This window comes from Lipotes vexillifer, unplaced genomic scaffold (assembly GCF_000442215.2).
Source record: "Lipotes vexillifer unplaced genomic scaffold, Lipotes_vexillifer_v1.1 scaffold1667, whole genome shotgun sequence".
Lineage (NCBI taxonomy): Eukaryota > Metazoa > Chordata > Mammalia > Artiodactyla > Lipotidae > Lipotes > Lipotes vexillifer.
This window is the reverse complement of record NW_006794016.1, coordinates 175,292-194,211: the sequence shown is the minus strand read 5'-3', so window position 1 is coordinate 194,211 and position 18,920 is coordinate 175,292. Positions and strand designations below refer to the sequence as shown.

Below are 18,920 nucleotides of genomic sequence, written 5' to 3'. Positions count from 1 at the left end.
AACTATGTTCTTGGATTGGAAGAATCAACATTGTGAAAATGACTCTACTACCCAAAGCAATCTACAGATTCAATGCAATCACTATCAAACTACCAATGGCATTTTTCACAGAACTAGAACAAAAAATTTCACAATTTGTATGGAAACACAAAAGACCCCGAATAGCCAAAGCAAGCTTGAGAACGAAAAACGGAGCTGGAGGAATCAGGCTCCCTGACTTCAGACTATACTACAAAGCTACAGTCATCAAGACAGTATGGTACTGGCACAAAAACAGAAAGATAGGTCAATGGAACAGGATAGAAAGCCCAGAGACAAACCCACGCACATATGGTCACCTTATCTTTCATAAAGGAGGCAGGAATGTACAGTGGAGAAAGGACAGCCTCTTCAATAAGTGGTGCTGGGAAAACTGGACAGGTACATGTAAAAGTATGAGATTAGATCACTCCCTAACACCATACACAAAAATAAGCTCAAAATGGATTAAAGACCTACATGTAAGGCCAGAAGCTATCAAACTCTCAGAGGAAAACATAGGCAGAACACTCTATGATATAAATCACAGCAAGATCCTTTTTGACCCACCTCCTTGAGAAATGGAAATAAAAACAAAAATAAACAAATGAGACCTAATGAAAGTTCAAAGCTTTTGCACAGCAAAGGAAACCATAAACAAGACCAAAAGACAGCCCTCAGAATGGGAGAAAATATTTGCAAATGAATCAACTGACAAAGGATTAATCTCTAAAATTTACAGGCAGCTCATGCAGCTCAATAACAAAAAAATAAACAACCCAATCCAAAAATGGGCAGAAGACCTAAATAGACATTTCTCCAAAGAAGATATACAGACTGCCAACAAACACATGAAAGAATGCTCAACATCATTAATCATTAGAGAAATGCAAATCAAAACTACAATGAGATATCATCTCACACCAGTCAGAATGGCCATCATCAAAAAATCTAGAAACAATAAATGCTGGAGAGGGTGTGGAGAAAAGGGAACACTCTTGCACTGCTGGTGGGAATGTGAATTGGTACAGCCACTATGGAGAACAGTATGGAGGTTCCTTAAAAAACTAAAAATAGAACTACCATATGACCCAGCAATCCCACTACTGGGCATATACCCTGAGAAAACCATAATTCAAAAAGATTCATGTACCAAAATGTTCATTGCAGCTCTATTTACAATAGCCAGGAGATGGAAACAACCTAAGTGTCCATCATCAGATGAATGGATAAAGAAGATGTGGCACATATATACAATGGAATATTACTCAGCCATAAAAAGAAACGAAATTGAGCTATTTGTAATGAGGTGGATGGATCTAGAGTCTGTCATACAGAGTGAAATAAGTCAGAAAGAGAAAGACAAATACCATATGCTAACACGTATATATGGAATCTAAGAAAAGAATGCCATGAAGAACCTAGGCGTAAGACAGGAATAAAGATAGAGACCTACTAGAGAATGGAGTTGAGGATATGGGGTGGGGGAAGGGTAAGCTGTGACAAAGTGAGAGAGTGGCATGGACATATATACGCTACCAAACGTAAAATAGATAGCTAGTGGGAAGCAGCCACATAGCACAGGGAGATCAGCTTGGTGCTTTGTGACCACCTAGAGGGGTGGGATAGGGAGGGTGGGAGGGAGGGACATGCAAGAGGGAAGAGATATGGGAACATATGTATATGTATAACTGATTCACTTTGTTATAAGGCAGAAACTAACACACCATTGTAAAGCAATTATAATCCAATAAAGATGTAAAAAACAAAAAAAAGACTATGTATAATATGATTCCATTTACAGAAAATGTCCAGAATAGGCAGATCCATACAGACAGAAAATTGATAAGTGATTGCTAGGGGCTGTGACGGGATGGGGTTGGGGTGAGGGAATGGGGGAGTCACTGCTTAATGGGCAGGAGGGAACTTTTGGGGTTGACAGAAATGTCAAAAACTGGATTGTGATGATGGTTACATGACTTTGTAAATACAATAACAATCACTGAATTAGATACTTAAAACATATTAATTTTATGGTATACAAATAACTTTTAAAATGTTTTAAAGGTTTAAAATATGTTAATGCACTTAATATCCCAATTAAAAGGGATTGTCAGACTGGATAAAAAAGCAAGACTGAAGTACGTATATGCCATTTATTTAAATACAAAAACACAGATAAGTTAGAAAAAGAAGATAGAAAATTAAATAGCATGCAAAGTGTAAGTATAAGATTGTTGGAGTGGCTACATTAATTTCAGATAAAATAGACTTCAAAACAAAGTTAAAGAGGGACATTTTATGACAAAAGGTTGTTTCATCAGAAAGACATAAAAATCATAAATGAGTATGTGCTTAATAACAGATACTCAAAAAACATGAAGCAAGAACTGATGGAATTAAAGGAAGAAATAGACAAAATCACCATATTATTTGGATATTTTAGTGTTGTTTTCTCAGTGGCTGACGGAATAATTAGTCAAAAAAATCAGAGAGTACACAGAATACAAAATAACATGGTTAAAGAAAGAACACATAAGAGAAATCAGAAAATATTTTGTACTTAATTATCATGAAAATAAACATCAATATTTGTAGGATGCAGGTAAAAAGGCTTAGAGGTACAAATATAGTTTTTAATGATTGTATTAAAAAAGACTAAATGTATAATATCAATGATATAAGGTTCTACCTTGGGGGACTAGAAAAATGAGAATCAATTAAACCAAAAGTATGTAAAAATAAAGGAATAATGAAGATAACATAAATCAATAAAATAGAAACAAATGATAGGGAGAATTAACAAAGCAATATGGTGGCTCTTGGAAAGGACGAACAAAACTGGTAAATGTTTAGCTAGACTAAACAAGAAAAAAGAGAGCTAAAATTACTAATACCAAGACTCATCATTACAGAGACGATCGACATTATATGAAAAGAATAAGAGAATATTATGAAAGACTTTATGACTGAAAAATTGACAACTTAGATAAAATGTACAGATTTATTGAAAGAACCAGTAGAGGAAACAAAAATCTTACTAGCTCTATATATACATAAAAAATTGAATTTAATATCCAAAACTTTCTCATAAAATAAACTCCATTCCCAGACAGTTTCCCTAGTAAATTCTAGCAAACATTTAAGGTGGAAATAGCACTAATACCACACAAACTCTTTGGTAAACCAGAGTTTTACAAAGTCATTACAAAACAAGAAAACTGTCAACCAATATCCCTCTTGAACCTAGATGCAAAACTTCTCAACATGATATTATTAAGCTGAAACCAGCTATGTATATGTATCAGTTACCAATTTATTGCTTCTCAGTTCTGAATGCATCCTTACATACAACACATGTTCTTGATTTAAGAATTTCTTTTAGCATTTTTCCTTTATAGCGAGTACAACATTAAACTTTCTCAGTAGTCGGTGTTGGAGGGACACTGCAGGAGAAAGAGGTTCTCTTGCTATTTCTGGCCCTAGCCAGGTCTCTTCTGTGTGGGTGTGAGGGCATCAGGTGGCACCAACCCTCAGGGCCCAGGACATGGTCCCTATGCCACCTTGCAGCCTCATCCTGGTGACAACCTTTCCATAGCCCTCTCAGCATAGTAAACCAGAGCCCCTGAATGACCTGGAGGAGGCCTCCTGTGTTCTGTGGGATCACACACTGAAAGTAAGTCTGAGTGCCAGTGAAAGCAGGAAGACTTAAGAGCACCTAGATTGCATGCTTTCACTGGCACCTAGGCTTCCGTTGCACACTCACACCACCAGTTGCTGATTGCCGGCTCCCTTGCCTGCCTGTACTCTGGAAGGGTGGCCTATTGTTTGCTCAGCAACTCTAGACCAGCTCCTGCCTGGCTAAATCAGCAAATTTCTCTGATATCAGGTGGCTGAACCACTCTTTCTTCCAGATTTGAACCTCTTCCATGTTTATTCTTCCTTGGATACTCTGCCTCAGCCCTAGGGTACTATAATGAATTTCCTCATATCTTTTTTTTAAATTTTGTGATGCATGAAAATTATATGAATTTCAACTTTCAGTGTCTAGAAACAGAGTTTTATTGGAACATGGCCACATATATTCACTTATATGTCTATGGTGGCTTCCATACTACAATGGCAGAGTTGAGTAGTCACAACAGAGACGTATGTGGTGCCCTCATCATTTTGCACCACTGCTCAGCACATAACAAATTGTGGTGATACAGTTATTACTACCAGCATTTTGAATGTTACATACTGTCATTCCATAATATTTAAAACTTTTTTATTACCAGTGCATACCCATAATGTTGGAACAACAAAAGAGAAAAGTGGACTTAAGTGTCATGTGTTTAAGGCACAGAGGAGTATGGATTATTTTGTTATCAAATTAGATGGCAAAGCATTGTGTTTAAAATGCAGTGACACTGTAGCTGCTCTGAAAGAATATTATATACATTAATTTCCTCATATCTCATAGTCACTCTTTTATCCTAGTTCCTAATTCTTTATATTAAACTTTCCCTGTTTAACCTACCATGTAGTATCTATCTCTTGACTGGGTCCATACACATGCACACACACACATATACATATATATGTGTGTGTGTGTGTGTGTGTGTGTGTGTGTATAGTAATAAATTAAGATCAAGTACAGTTTATCCTAGGAGTGCAAGGTTGGTTTAACATTTGAAAATAAATTAATGTAATTTGCCATATTCATAGAATAAAGAAGAAAAATAATATGATTATTTCAATTGATAAATGAAGATAAAACATTTATCAAAATGTAATACCCATTTATGGTTAAAAAAACCTCTCAGCAAACTTGGAAGGGAAATTCCTTAATCTGATAGAAAACATCACTAAACCCTTACAGCTAATGTCATACATGGCAAAATAGTGAACACTTCCATCCTAAAGATGTCTGTTCTTGCCACTCTTATTTAACATAATAGTGGAGTGCTAGCCAATGCAACAAGATAAGAAAAACAAATAAATAAGCATATAGATTGGAAAGGAAAGAATAAAACTGTCCCTACAACATGATTGTCTATATAGAAAATTCCAAGAAACCTAAAAAATAAAAACTTCTCAGGACTAACCAATGACTTTAGCAGGGCTATAGAATAAAATGCTAATTTAAAGAGAAATAAATTGTTTTTATATAATGGCGGCAAACAACTGGAAAATAATATTAAAATTTTATTTTATAATACCATTAAAACATAAAAATACTTAGAAATAAAATAAACAAAAGATACACAAGATCTCTATCTTCAATAATATAAAACACTGATGAGAGGAAATTAGATAAGACCAAATATATAGAAAGATCAGGTTCATGGATTGGAGGACTCAAAGCTGTTAGTTTGTCAGTTCTCATCAAAATGATCTATAGATTCAAAGCAATCTCAATCATAATCCTAACAGGCTTTTTCCTGAACATTGAAAAGATGATTTTAAAATTTATATGAAAATATAAAGAACCTAGAACTAAGGCTGGGAAACTATGGTGTGTGGGCCAAACCCAGCCTCCTGCCTGTTTTTGTAAATAATGTTTTATTGGAACACAGCTACACCCATTCACTTACATATTGTCTATGGCTGCTGTTGTGCTTCCACACAGTATTGAGTAGTTGCAATAGAGACCATAGAGCCTACAAGGCCTAAAATATTTACTATTTGGCCCTTTACAGAGAAGTGTGTAAACTCCTGACCTAGAATATCCAAAATAATCTTGAAAAATAACAAAGTTGACAAACATATTACCTGACTTCAAGAATTACTATAAATCTGCAGTAGCCAAGACTGTGTGGAACTGTTATAAAGATCCACAAATAGATAATGGAACCAAACAGAGGGTCCAGAAACAAACTCACCTTTATATGGTCATTTGATTTTTGACAGAGTTTCAAAGGTAATCCAATGGGGGAAAGGAAGGTCTTTTCAACAAGTGGTGCTATAACACCTGAGTATCCATGTGTATAAAACAGGAACTTCTACCTTTATCTCACAACATGTAAAAAATTAGTTTGAGATAGATCACTGACTTAGATGCAAAAGATAAAACCATAACACCTTTAGAAAACGTAGGAGAATATCATTATGTCATGGGGGTAGTCAAAGATTTCTTATGCAGGTCACAGATTCAATGATCATTAAGGAAAAAACTGATCAACTACATTTCATTAAAATTAAAAATTTCTGCTTATCAAACATCACAGTTAAAAAAATAAATAGGTAAGCCACAGACTAGAAGAAAATATTCCTAAAACATATCAGGTAAGAACTGGTAACCAGGGTATATAAAGAACCCCTACAACTCAATAACGAAAAGACAATCTAGTGAAAAAATGGGCAAAAGATCTAACTAGATACTTAGCAAAAGAAAATATATGAATGGTCAACATGCACATGGAAAGAGGCTCAACATCATCAATCACCAAAAAATGCAAATTAGAACCCCAAGGAGATACCCACCATAATGGCTAAAATTAATAAGACTGACACCACCAAGTACTAACAAGGATGTGGAGTGGGTACAACTTTCATACACTGTTGGTGTCCATGTAAAATGGAACAAGTACTTTAGTAAAAGTTCTGGCAGTTGCTAATGAAACTAAAATGTCATCTACTCTACGATCAAGCAGTTCCATTCTTAGGTATTTATCTGAGTGAAATGAAAACACATATCTACAAAGATACTTTTACATGAACATTCATGGAAGCTTTATTCATAATAACACCAAACAGGAAACAGCTCAGGTGTTTATTCATAAAAGAATAGATCTGTTCCATGATATGAATTTCTAGAACAGGCAAAACTAATCTATGGTGGTAATCAAAACAGGGTTTTCCTCTCAGTGTATGTGCAGGGTTGGACTGAGAAGAGGAATAAAGTTACTTTCTGTAGTGATGGTAATATTCGATATCTTGATAGGGGTTTGGATTACATAGGTGTATGCATTTTTCAAAACTCAGCAAGTGCATATTCAATATTTATAACATCACTGTATGTATATTTTATATCAAAATTAAAGATCTGTAAACAAATATTGAACTTCAGACTTAAGGTTATAAATGTTGAAGTATATTAGGGGGACATATACTCATATCTGCAATGTACTTTCCAATGTATCAAAAATAAGATTAATTGATAGATAAACAGAGGGATAGAAAGATGGATAGATAGGTAATAAAGTAAGTATAGTAATATCTCAATGGTAGAATCTAGGTGGTAGGTATGTGAGTTTTCTTGTAAATGCTTTTCAACTTTTCTGTATTATGAAAAATGTTTGTAATAAAATGTTTGGGAAAATATTGAGCACCTACTCATTGTTTTAGGCAATTGAGATATAAGAATGACTGAGGGAGAGTTTGCAAGTGGAGCTTATCCCAGGGAAGTGATTTAGTATTTATGTAGTTCCGACTACAATCCAGGGGCAAAGACAGGGGCAACAATTTATTTTTATCTTCACAATTCAGTGTGAAGGAGAAGGCTTGAAATGAGTGGAGATGATGAGTTCAGTTTTGAATAAACTGTGCTTCATGATCCTACAAGATACTAGGTGGCAATACCTAGTAGACTATTGGATATACACAGGTCAGGAGATTTGCATAAATCTGGGCAACAGTCAAATGTTGTTATCATGGCTTTGGGTACCCTAGCTATTTGGTGACTGAGCACAATTTAATAACTGTTTTTTGTTTTTAAAATGTTTTCATTTTTAAATGCTATGTGAAATATCTGTCCCCTCCAATCTAGCATTCCTTGCCTGTTGGCCTACTTATTATTCCATGGGAATTATAATAAGAATGGAAATTGTACTAATAGAAAGCTATACAATAGCAATATTAAAATGTGACAGACATAGGATATTAGGAATTTTCATTACATTAGAAGACTAATATCTGACAAATACATTACACTGAGAGATAGTTCTTTGGTACTCACCTGATCATATAGAGCTCTTTATTCCATGGGTAGATATTTAAGACTGGCCCTACCCCAATCATGTGGTTGTGACATTCTCCAACATTTTCAATATATTCATGCTTCAATGGCACTTTGCTGAGGAGTTCAAATTCCTCAGGTGCCTTCTGAAGTACCTGTCCTGCTGCATAGAATCCATCTACTAGCAGTGTCCTGCCACCTGTTCCTTCATGCTTAAGACAGTGAAACACTTGAATGCTAAAGAGGGGGAAAAATTAAATTATTCTGTTCAGTGGAGAAAAGAGAACATATCAAAATTTTAGAAAAAAATATATGAAATGATTATTGACTCCACTGTGTCATTTTCTTTTCACTAAGAAATAAATCTCATTTCCCAATTGTCTTCCCTTCATAGCCAGCTGTACTTTTGTGTGCTTTGAAATATTAATGCCACTACAGGTTCCTCCTAAGCATATTTAACATGTATTGATGGCTATATGTGACAGACCCAGGGAATAGCGTCATGAATAAGGTATAGTCTCTTTTAAAGAAGGCCAGTCTACCAAGAAGAGATGAAGCAAGTAAGTACCAACAGGCACTATAATAAAGTTGTATACAAGATACAGTGGAGCCATAAACAGAGGAAATTATTGTAGTGGTGTGTGGTATAGAGAAATGTTTTTGGAGGTGGACGAGAATGGTTTTGCTTAGTCTTAAAGAATGAGCAAGAGTTGGGCTGAAATGAGATTGAGGTGAGGAGAGGGCATTCCAGGCCAAAAAAAAAAAAAAGTATGACCAAAGATATCAATGTAAAACGAGTTTAAACTGAGACGGGAGATGAACTGGTGGGAAGCAAGATGACAAAAAACATGGAAAACAACTTGGATAACTGAAATAGCAGAGAAAAATACTGAGGGGTTGAGCTTAGAGAAGGGTTTTATAGAAAAGAGGACACAGCTAAGCAACACGACAGAGGACGAAGAACAGGCAAATATCTAGAATGACTGCAGGTTTTTCACCTGGACAACCTGACAAATAATGCCACCTGCCAAGAGAACGCAGGCAGATGCATAATTGGATGATAATAAGGGGGTGAGAGGGCTGAGGAAGAGGTTCAGTTTAAGGACATGTTGAAATAGTTGAGTTATATATGGCTGAAAATTTAACAGGAAAAGGAAATGCAACTATTAATGGATTGGAAAACTAAAGTAAAAATGTCAAATTAACAAGGGGAAAATAAAATAGTAATTTAGGAAAAAAGCAGAAATAAGGAAAAGTAAACAACAAAGTAAAATAAGTAATAAACATAAATAAAGATAGAAGGAATAAAGTCAAGGAGAACCTAGGGTAAATACAATTAAAATGAGAAAGGTCAGTTCTGGCTATGTTGACCTTTCTGTGAAATTTCTAGGGTAGGATTACTTAGTAGCCAGTTGAAGATGTTTACCTTAGAAGAGAGGTAGATTTTGTAGTTGTCTGTAGGTGATAGCTAAAGCCAAGAGCATGGAAGAAGTCATTTGGAGAGATCATTTCAAGTAAGAAAAGAGGGAGAAGGAGAAGACCTTGAGAAACAACAATATTTATGACATGGACAAAGGAAAATAAGCTGGCACAGGAGACTGAGGAAGAATGGCTATAGGTATAGAAGGAAAACTAGAAAAGAAAGGATATTTAAGAAGAGGTAGTGGTTAATGGCCCCAGGGGTCAAATAAGATGAAGACTGAAAGGTACACACTGGGTATGGCAATAAGTTAGTTGCTGGTGACTTTGGAGAGATTAATTTTAATTGGGAGGGGGGTGGATAAACTAGCTGACTACAGGTTTGAAGAGTGAATGAGAAGTGAGAATGAAAAGACACTGAATGTAGACAATTATTTCAATAAGTTTAGCTGTGAAGGTGAGGAGTAAGGCGGGGCTGTAACTAGAAGGAGATAGAGTCAAAGGAAGTGTACAAAAGTAGAGATTTAAGAAATGAGAAGCTGATAGGAAGGAGTCAATATGTATGGAAGGCTGAAGATACAGGAGAGAGAAATCCCCAAGAAGGTTGGAAAGGATGAGATCCTGAGCAAAGGTAGCTTTAGAAAGCATAAGGCATATAACAATGATGATGATGATGATGACAATGGCTAAAATGATAATAATAATAGCTAGTATTTATTGAACATTTATTATGTTCTAGGAAGTATGCCAAGTGCTTTAAATACATCATGTAACTTAATCCCTAAGCAATACAAATGGACAGGTTTTATTACTAGTCCCATTCTACAGATGAAGAAACTGAGGCACAGAGAGGTTAAGTTATTTTCCAAGATCACAAAGCTAACCTATGTTCCAGTTGGGATACAAATCCAGGTCTGGTTGATTCCATAGCCTTAACTCTTAACCACTCCCATTATACTGCTCATGTACTTGGTCCTTGCCATTGATTAGAAAGGGTTAAATTAAAGGCACAGACAACTGTGTATCTCTGGTAGTGGTCAGTGAGGAAAGAGCTAGTCAATATTTGAACCTCAACCCCTGTCCAACTGTTTCTCATCCCATGTCCTCATATTCTTCCTTCTGCATCCTGTAGAATGAGGATGCAGGGCTTTTTGTATATCCATAACATTGAGCAGGATGTCAAAAAGATGCTTTATTCTTCCTCCTCTGAACCAAATATTCTTAGGTTCCAAACCCTTAAAGGAAATCAATGTATCATGTCAAATCATTACTATTTCTTTTCTGTGGTGAGAAGATTTAAGATCTACTCTCTGTTAGCTACTGGTGGTAATAATATTACAGTATATGACCATATCAAATCAACACATTGTACACCTTATATTTACAGAATGTCATATGTCAATTATATCTCAATAAAGCTGCAAAAAAGTATGGTATACGTTATCTTTGACTCAATAGCTTCGGAGTCCATGTAATAAGGTTACTTTTCATTCATTCCTCCTCTCCAACTTCTTGTAAATTGGATTTAAATTCCTCTTACTACCATACCCAAAGTAGCTGTGTTTGGAAGATTGACCCCTTTGCAATATAATAACTAAATATGAAAAACTGTACAAATTCCCAAACTAATGGCTAATCAATACATTTTTGGTAAGTTATTTGTAATTACTTTGAGAAAAAAATGTAAATTAAACAAAATTTACATCCATTTATGTAGTAAGGTAGATTTTCAATCATTTCAAAAATTTTATTCCTATAAGTCTAAAGAAGACTGAGCTAGGGTGTTTAAAAATGATCATGTTTCTATGGAGAAAAGAAACAGTCATACAAATCAGCAGCAGCAGATATGATCTTGGTTCAAATAAAACAAAGAATGATTAAGAAACTATTCAAGACCATCACACGTAATGATCCCACTTTGGAAAATTCTAATCCACCTACCCACAGGGCTCTTGAAAATAGGTAGTGTCAGTGTGCCGATCCAGAGCTAGCTTGGTGTATGCAGTGTCACCCCTGGAGAAGTCTGAAGTGAAATACCACATCCTCCCATAGATGGTTTCTCTGTCAAATGAAGTATAGGAAACCTTTCATTCTTATCATTCAAAACTCTTTCCAATACTTTCTTTAACTATTCACAAATAACAGTAGATTGTTTGGCTCCAGATTTCCATCTATAAGGTAAATATGACAGTTGAACACATCACCAGTCTAAACAATTCCTTCACTGAGTAATATTCTAGGAAGCTGGGGGGAAAAGGGTGAAAGGATAATATAGTTTGAAAGCTTAGGGAATCATCCCACTCTGTTTATGTTTCTACTTTTAATAGCTTTCACACTCAAACTTCTGTCCTGCACTCACCTTCCTCACATAGAAAAAGATGTTTTTGGGTAGCTGCTTTTAGAAGTGATTAATGTAGATCTTCACCCATCTTTTAGACATGTAGGAATAAGAAAAAGAGAAAGGATAGTTTATATTAGCAAGTATTTAGTGAGAGTTGCTGTATCACTGTTATTGTATCTCTCCTTGAGGAGAGATACAATAACATCATGGGTTTTGATTTCATAGTTATTTTCCTAGTAGGCTCAGATCTGGCTAAAGGTCACTTTAATTCTTTAGCTTTCAGAGTTCATCTTATTCTCTGAACCCTCAAAATCCAAACAGGAAATGGTCTTCCTTTTGAGCTATAACCTCTAAAGTCCTGTCAATTTATTGCTTACTAGCACAGCTTTTTTACTCGAAAGTTCTCAAACTGTGTTTGAAATGGAATGGTTCACAAATGTTAATTATGTTCTATTAGGATAGGGCAAATGACCCAGCATACTGTCTGCTACACAATGAGCTATATCTGGCTCTTATGAAATAAAAGGAAAGGACTAATTATAACAAAGTTGGTTTACATCACATTTAATACTACAGAAGATAAATCTATATACTACCTAGAAATTCAATGGGAAGAACATTGTATTTAGGATCAGGAAACCTGAGCTATCTGAATCCCAGTTCTACTGCTTACTAGCAGAGCAGTCCTGGGCAAGCCACTTAATACATTTGAGCCTTAAGAGCCTCATCAGTAGTAGAACAGGAGACAAAATACACACTTATCAGGATTACTATAATGACCAATGAAAATAACGCATTTGAATATGCTGGTTAAATGCTATACAGTATAAGGCAGTAGTATTAACAACCAGGCTCTGAATTAAGCCTTAGGAATAATAGAAGGTCAAAAGTAGATGATCTTTAGACACCATCTTATTCAATCCTGTTACTGATCAGATAGGAAAATAGAGGCTACTGGGGAGGCGGGGGTGAGGATTGAGGGTAGGGGTGTGTGTGTTATGCAGTCGTCTATGTTTACCCAACTGCTTGATGGTAGAACTCAGACTACTATCTGGTTCTCCTTACTCAGTTAGTGCTCTTTCTAGTGTACAATGACTAACTCCTACTTTGAGCATCACTGGGCTCGAAAAAAATACCAATGACTTTGAAGTCTTCACCATATTAAACATGTAAGTGTCTTTAGAGATTAGAAATCTGGGCTTCAGATAAAGCACTATAAGTGGGAATCCCGTTATTCAGGCCATAAAATATTCTGGAAAAACGAGGGTGACCATACCTGTCACTGGAAATTAATTTCTGCAGATATCAGGAAACTAATGACTTACCTGATCAAGCTGATCCTTTCTGCCAACTTCTCTGTGTGTTCCTGAGTAGGAGGGACATTTTCTACAAAAGCAATTCCATAGAGCAGAAAGTTTTGTAGAAAGTTCTTCAGTCCCTCCTTGGTTTCTAAGAAGCTCTGGAAATCTACAGATGGAACTTGGGCTTGCTGGTAGATTTCAGCATTCCATAAGATTCTAGGCTGGATGACCTTTTGTTTCTGCCCTTCATAGCTGTTTTTCACCAGCCAATCCAAATCATATCTAGTCACATGACCATCTGGCCCTTTTAAGGGAAAAATAAAAGGCATTAAAAATAATAATTATAAAGGGCTTCCCTGGTGGCGCAGTGGTTGAAAGTCTGCCTGCCGATGCAGGGGACGTGGGTTTCGTGCCCCAGTCCGGGAAGATCCCACATGCCGCAGAGCGGCTGGGCCCGTGAGCCATGGCCGCTGAGCCTGCGCGTCTGGAGCCTGCGCTCTGCAGCGGGAGAGGCCACAACGGTGAGAGGCCCGCGTACCGCCAAAAAAAAAAAATTATAAATACTGCCAATAATTTACTGGTTAAGAAAGATGTCATTTGTAGATTAGAGCAATTTTATTTAAGAAGAAAAATAAAAGGTTCAAAAATAAATGCTTCCAAAGAAAAGGAAAAACAAAGAGTAACTAAAAGAATACCCTGTTTTGGAAAGGGGCAAACCATTTTTTGTAAAACAATTGTTCTTTAAAAGAGTACCCCAAAGAAGACCAAGTCTCCTGTCCACTCACAAGTGAAAAAGAGTGTGGTCTCATCCAGACGAATGGTCTTTGGCTGGATACATAAATCCACACTGGCAGTGTCTAGGCTGCGCTGGTGAGTCTTAGAGTTGTAGCAAGATGCTGAGAGGCAGTGGTCTCGAAGCCAGACATAATCGAAGCGCATCACGGTGTTAGCATATTGCAGTTCTAAGGAAAAGATCACACTCTTTTATATTATTATATTATTTTACATTATTTATTTAGGAAAACTAAAAAATCAGGACCCAGAAAACTTCCTTCAAAAAGTCTTCTACCGAGATATGGGAACATATGTATCTGTATAACTGATTCACTTTGTTATAGAGCAGAAACTAACACACCATTGTAAAGCAATTATACCTCAATAAAGATGTTAAAAAAAAAAGTCTTCTACCAAGAAATAAGCAAGAGCAATGAGGGGGACACTAGCCCCCTACTAGATATTAAAACATAGTATAGAACTTCTATGATTAAAACAGTGTGATGTTGGTATAGGAAAAGGCAGATAAAACAACAGAAGAGTATAAAAAGTCCAAAAAGATACATGAATGCATATAGAAATTTGGTATGTAAAAAGTGGCAGGTGTAATCACTGTGGAAAATATGAATTTTTAAATAAATGGTGTTGGGACAACTGATAATCATTTGCAAAGAGATAAAATTGAGTCCATACCTCATATTGTCACTGGGTGTCCATGATAAACTCAAAACAGATCAGAGTTCTAAATTTGGAAAATGAAGCCATTCAAACTCAAAACAGATCAGAGTTCTAAATTTGGAGAATGAAGCCATTCAAGTATATAAAAAGAAGACATGGATAAAGGATATAAAGGAGGTCCTTGTACCATTCTTGCAACTTTTCTGTTAGTTTGAAGATGTGTCAAAATAAAAAGTTAGCAAAAAATCAAACTTTCTTATACATCAGGTTATTCATTTAGACAAGGTAAATAAAAAGGAGTTCAAATTTATAAGAGGAACAAAAACTATGAAGTGTCTGGGAAAAAATGAAAATGTGGAAGACTACTATGGAGAAATCTATAAAACTCTCCTGAAAGACTTGAAGGAAACTTGAATGGAGAAATATGCTCACAGATGGGCAGATTCAATAATGAAAAGATAGGAATTCTCCCACAAATTAATACACAAAACTCCATGTACTTCCAATCCAAATCCCAGTGAAAATTTTCATGTACTGGACAGGCTAATTCCAAGAATCATACTCAGAATTAACAAAGTAACAATTTTGAGAAAGAAAAAGAAAGGCATGGAGGGGAAGTCTTACTATATATAAAAATGTATTATAAAGCTACAGTCATTTAAAAAGTATGATATTCATGTAGAATGGACTAAGAGATCAAGGGGACAGAATAGAGTCTCAAAACAGACTCAACTGTACATGAAAATATGGTATATGTTAAAGGTGGCATTTTGTAATAGTGGTGAAAAGATAGATTACTCAATAACTAGTTTTGGAAAAATGAATTTTGAAAACTTGATTCTAGAGTCATGTCAGCCTCAACAGTAAAGTACTGATAGAGTAAAATATAAAAAATAAAACTATTATATGTTGACAACTTTGAGGTAGGAAAAGCCTTTCTAATATGACACAAAAAGCATAAAATATAATTTGTGTGTATGAAAATAAAAACCTTCTGTTTTGCAAACAATGCAAAAAACAAAGTTAAAAGACAAGAAACAGGAAAAATCTTTTTAACATAAAAGGGTTAATACCCAGGATATAGAATAAATCCTTGTGATCATTAAGATAAAAACTCAATAGAAAAATGACCAAAGGATATCAATAGGAAAGTCACCAGAATTGACCAGTAAACACATGAACTCTTCTAACCTTAGTAGTAATCAGAGAAATGGGTATTATCATTTTTTATCCATCAGAGTGACAAAAATTTTAAAGTTTGATTAAAACATGTATTTTCAAAAGATGTGGAAAAATGCATACTCTCAAACATTGGTAATGTGAGTATAAATTGGTGAAGACACACTGAATGGCAATCTGGAAGTTTCTATGAAAATAATAAAAAATATGTATATTTATTGCTTGACCCAGAAATTCACCTCTCAGTACTTACCTTATAGAAACCGTCACATATGAAGAGGTATGCACAAGGATATTCATAATAGTTTTGTTTATAATAGCAAAATAATTAGAAAATAAGACTAAATGTCCGTCAGTGGGGGAAGTTGAGGAATAGCTGAATAAACTGTGGTGTATCTACAATGAGATCCTAATAAACAGTTTAAAAATGCAGTGTATCTGTACTCCTCAAATTGACTTTGTACAATGCTATCATTCTCACTTTAAGGACAGAAAACTAAAGCTCAGAGATGTTAAATAACTTTGTAAGATCATATAATCATTAGGTGGTGAACCTAGGACGTGAACTCAAGTTGTCCAACCCCAAAGTCCTATGCTAGTGTTTCTCAAAGTGTAGTCTTGGGAATCTCTGAAGGTGAGACTTCAGGAAAGGCAGAGTAAGGAGCATGGAAAATCCTCTCCCCCAATAACAATGATAAAACTGGACAAAATTACCAATAACAACCATTTTACGACCTGGAAATTGACCAAAGGCTTACAACAAATTAAGAAGCATTTAGTCAAGAAAAACTATTGAATCTTGGGTAAGAACAGTGGGAATCTGTATGTTTTAGCTTGGGGTGCTTCCACTCCCTACCCCACCCCAACCAGCTCCATCAGCAATAGTTCTACCAGGGCAGGCAAGCCAAGAAAGCCAGCAGCTTTGCTGCTGAAGGGGACTAAATTTATTTGGAGCAGAGCACATAAAAACTCCATGCCCCTGGGTGTTGAATACAATCAAGGAAGGCACACTGGTTGGGACAAGCAATAGATCCGCAGAACAGCCAGAAATCTATCAAGGCGATCAAGGGAATGAGACAGCTATAGTGGGCCTTGGAAAGCCCCCTCGCATCCTCGAGTGTTCGGTAAGGCTGTGCACACATGCAGGGCTGTGTGCACAATAAGGAGAGATTGGAAAGGGCCCTAGTTATCTACACGTCCCTGGAGGAATGTGAGGCACAGTGGAGACATGTGAAGAATGGCAGAAACTGAAAGCCTGGGCAGACCTATAAACAGCCTAAACTTTGTGTGCCCCAATCCACACACATCCATTGGCAAAAGGTGGAAGCCTTACTGGCTTAAGGTTTTTAGCTTAACCTCTAACCAATTGTTAGCTGGCCACTAAACTATACCAGGGTTTCTCAAACCTTGGTACTATGGACATCTAGAGCTAGATAATTTTTTGTTGCAGGGCACTGTCTTGTGCATTGTAGGATGCTTAACAGCATCCCTAGTCTCCACCCACTAGATGTTAGAAGCATTCTCCTCGCCAGTTGTGACAACTAAAAATGTTCCCAGACATTGCCAAGTGTCTCCTGTGGTGGCAAAATCCCCCCAGTTGAGGACCACTGAGTTATGCTGACCCCACTGTGATACATAGAAGCCACAGTTAAAAACGAATTACTCCAGAGGAGTCAATAAACAAATAAACAAAACACACATACAGCAACAATCCCCCTGCGAGGTCAGAAATCAGTTTCTATAAGATATAACCCCAAATGTCCAGATTTTCAACAAAAAACCCTGAGATACATATAGAAACAGAAAAGAGTGACCCATGCAGTCCATACAAACTGTCTGAGTATTACAAGAAATCCTATTGTCTAAGACAGGCATGCTGCTAGTAGGTAGCTTATTACCTGGGAGGAAATGCCTTTCCCTTCTAACAGCCTTGGGAGAGAAGCAGAGTAGACCACTGGGACATCACCTCCATGTACCTATAACATCTTCTAGTTATGAGTCAAAAATTGGTGTTGAATGCTTGAAAATCCAGACACTGAAGTTAATTGAAAGAGTCTCTGATATAGCAACTGCTGATACTGTGGAATGGGGCTATTATTTGGTGGTGATCTGAAGTTGGAGTTCTTGACCTAGGATCCATGGAATGATATGTAAAACTCTGTGTGTGTGTGTGTGTGTGTGTGTGTGTGTGTGTGTGTGTGTGTGTGTGTAGTTCTGTATTTTTCTATAGAGAGGATCCATAGCTTGCAACAGAATTTCTATGAGATTCATAAACTAAAACTATTGAGAACCACTCCCTTAGAGTGATAAAAGTGATTAAGTACCACCAACCCTCATTCAGATTGGTCATTACACTGAGGTAATCCAGGGTTTTGACAAACTATAACCTTCAAGCTCTTGCACATGCAGTTCCCTCTGACCAGAACATTCATCCTTACCTTCTCACTCTTTTTCCCTTGCTTAATTCATATTTAAATATTCATGACTCTGCTCAAATCCTGTAGGCAGTCATTTATAACTCTTTAGTTTGGGTTAGGTAATTCTCCTCTTTGTTCTTATAGCACTCCATATGCCGTCTAAAAGCATTTAACACACTGTCTTATAACTGCCTGTGTGTTTGTTTTTGCCATAAGATGGTACCTTGAGGATAGGGAATGCGTCTTCTCCATCACTGCATGCTTTGCATTTATCACAATGCCTGGCTCCTGGTACTTGCTCATTCAGAAATGAGAATGATCCTGTCATCAAAACTATGAATGATCTTCTCCTGCCCTATTAGATGGGTGAGAAGTTGCCAGGCACATACTGTACAGTAGTGGAATAATTTGTACTATGGGGATGGACTCATATCTTAAAAAGCTCCAAAAAATCCCCTTTATTTTAGACAAGTTGGTATGCTTACTGTCCTTTCCACGGCTGGAATTCATTATTACCTCTGCTCTTGCCATTTTTCTCCTTAAAATTATAGGCTCCTCTAATTAAATGACCATCTTTTCTTTCAAAATCTAGCTAAAAATTAATTTACTTCAAGGAAGCTTCCTTGACTAACCCTACATTTCCTTTGAAATTAAGTAGTTGGTATGTATCAATTTAATTTGCATTTGCATATGGCATAAGCTATTTATGCTTCTTATATTTATTTACTCATTTTATATTTTATGTTTACATTAAGGTAGGGACTATGTCTTCCATCTTTGGTTCTGTACAAAGTTGACACTGAACAAATGTTTATTAATTAGGTCTTGCCAAAATGTCAATACAGAAGAGA

At 36.1% G+C, this 18,920-nt stretch overlaps 1 protein-coding gene across 2 annotated transcripts in view; it reads right to left on the bottom strand.

Annotated features, from left to right (window-relative positions):
* The window catches only part of TMLHE (trimethyllysine hydroxylase, epsilon), a 66,793-nt gene that overhangs the window by 17,960 nt on the left and 29,913 nt on the right, over positions 1–18,920 (bottom strand). For both annotated transcript variants that reach the window (XM_007466978.1, XM_007466977.1), the window contains exons 3-6: positions 13,807–13,983; positions 13,046–13,325; positions 11,321–11,440; positions 7,961–8,197 (exon numbers count right to left, since the gene is read on the bottom strand). In XM_007466978.1, coding sequence (XP_007467040.1) covers positions 7,961–8,197; positions 11,321–11,440; positions 13,046–13,325; positions 13,807–13,983 — 814 coding nt within the window. The remainder of the gene's footprint in view (positions 1–7,960; positions 8,198–11,320; positions 11,441–13,045; positions 13,326–13,806; positions 13,984–18,920) is intronic.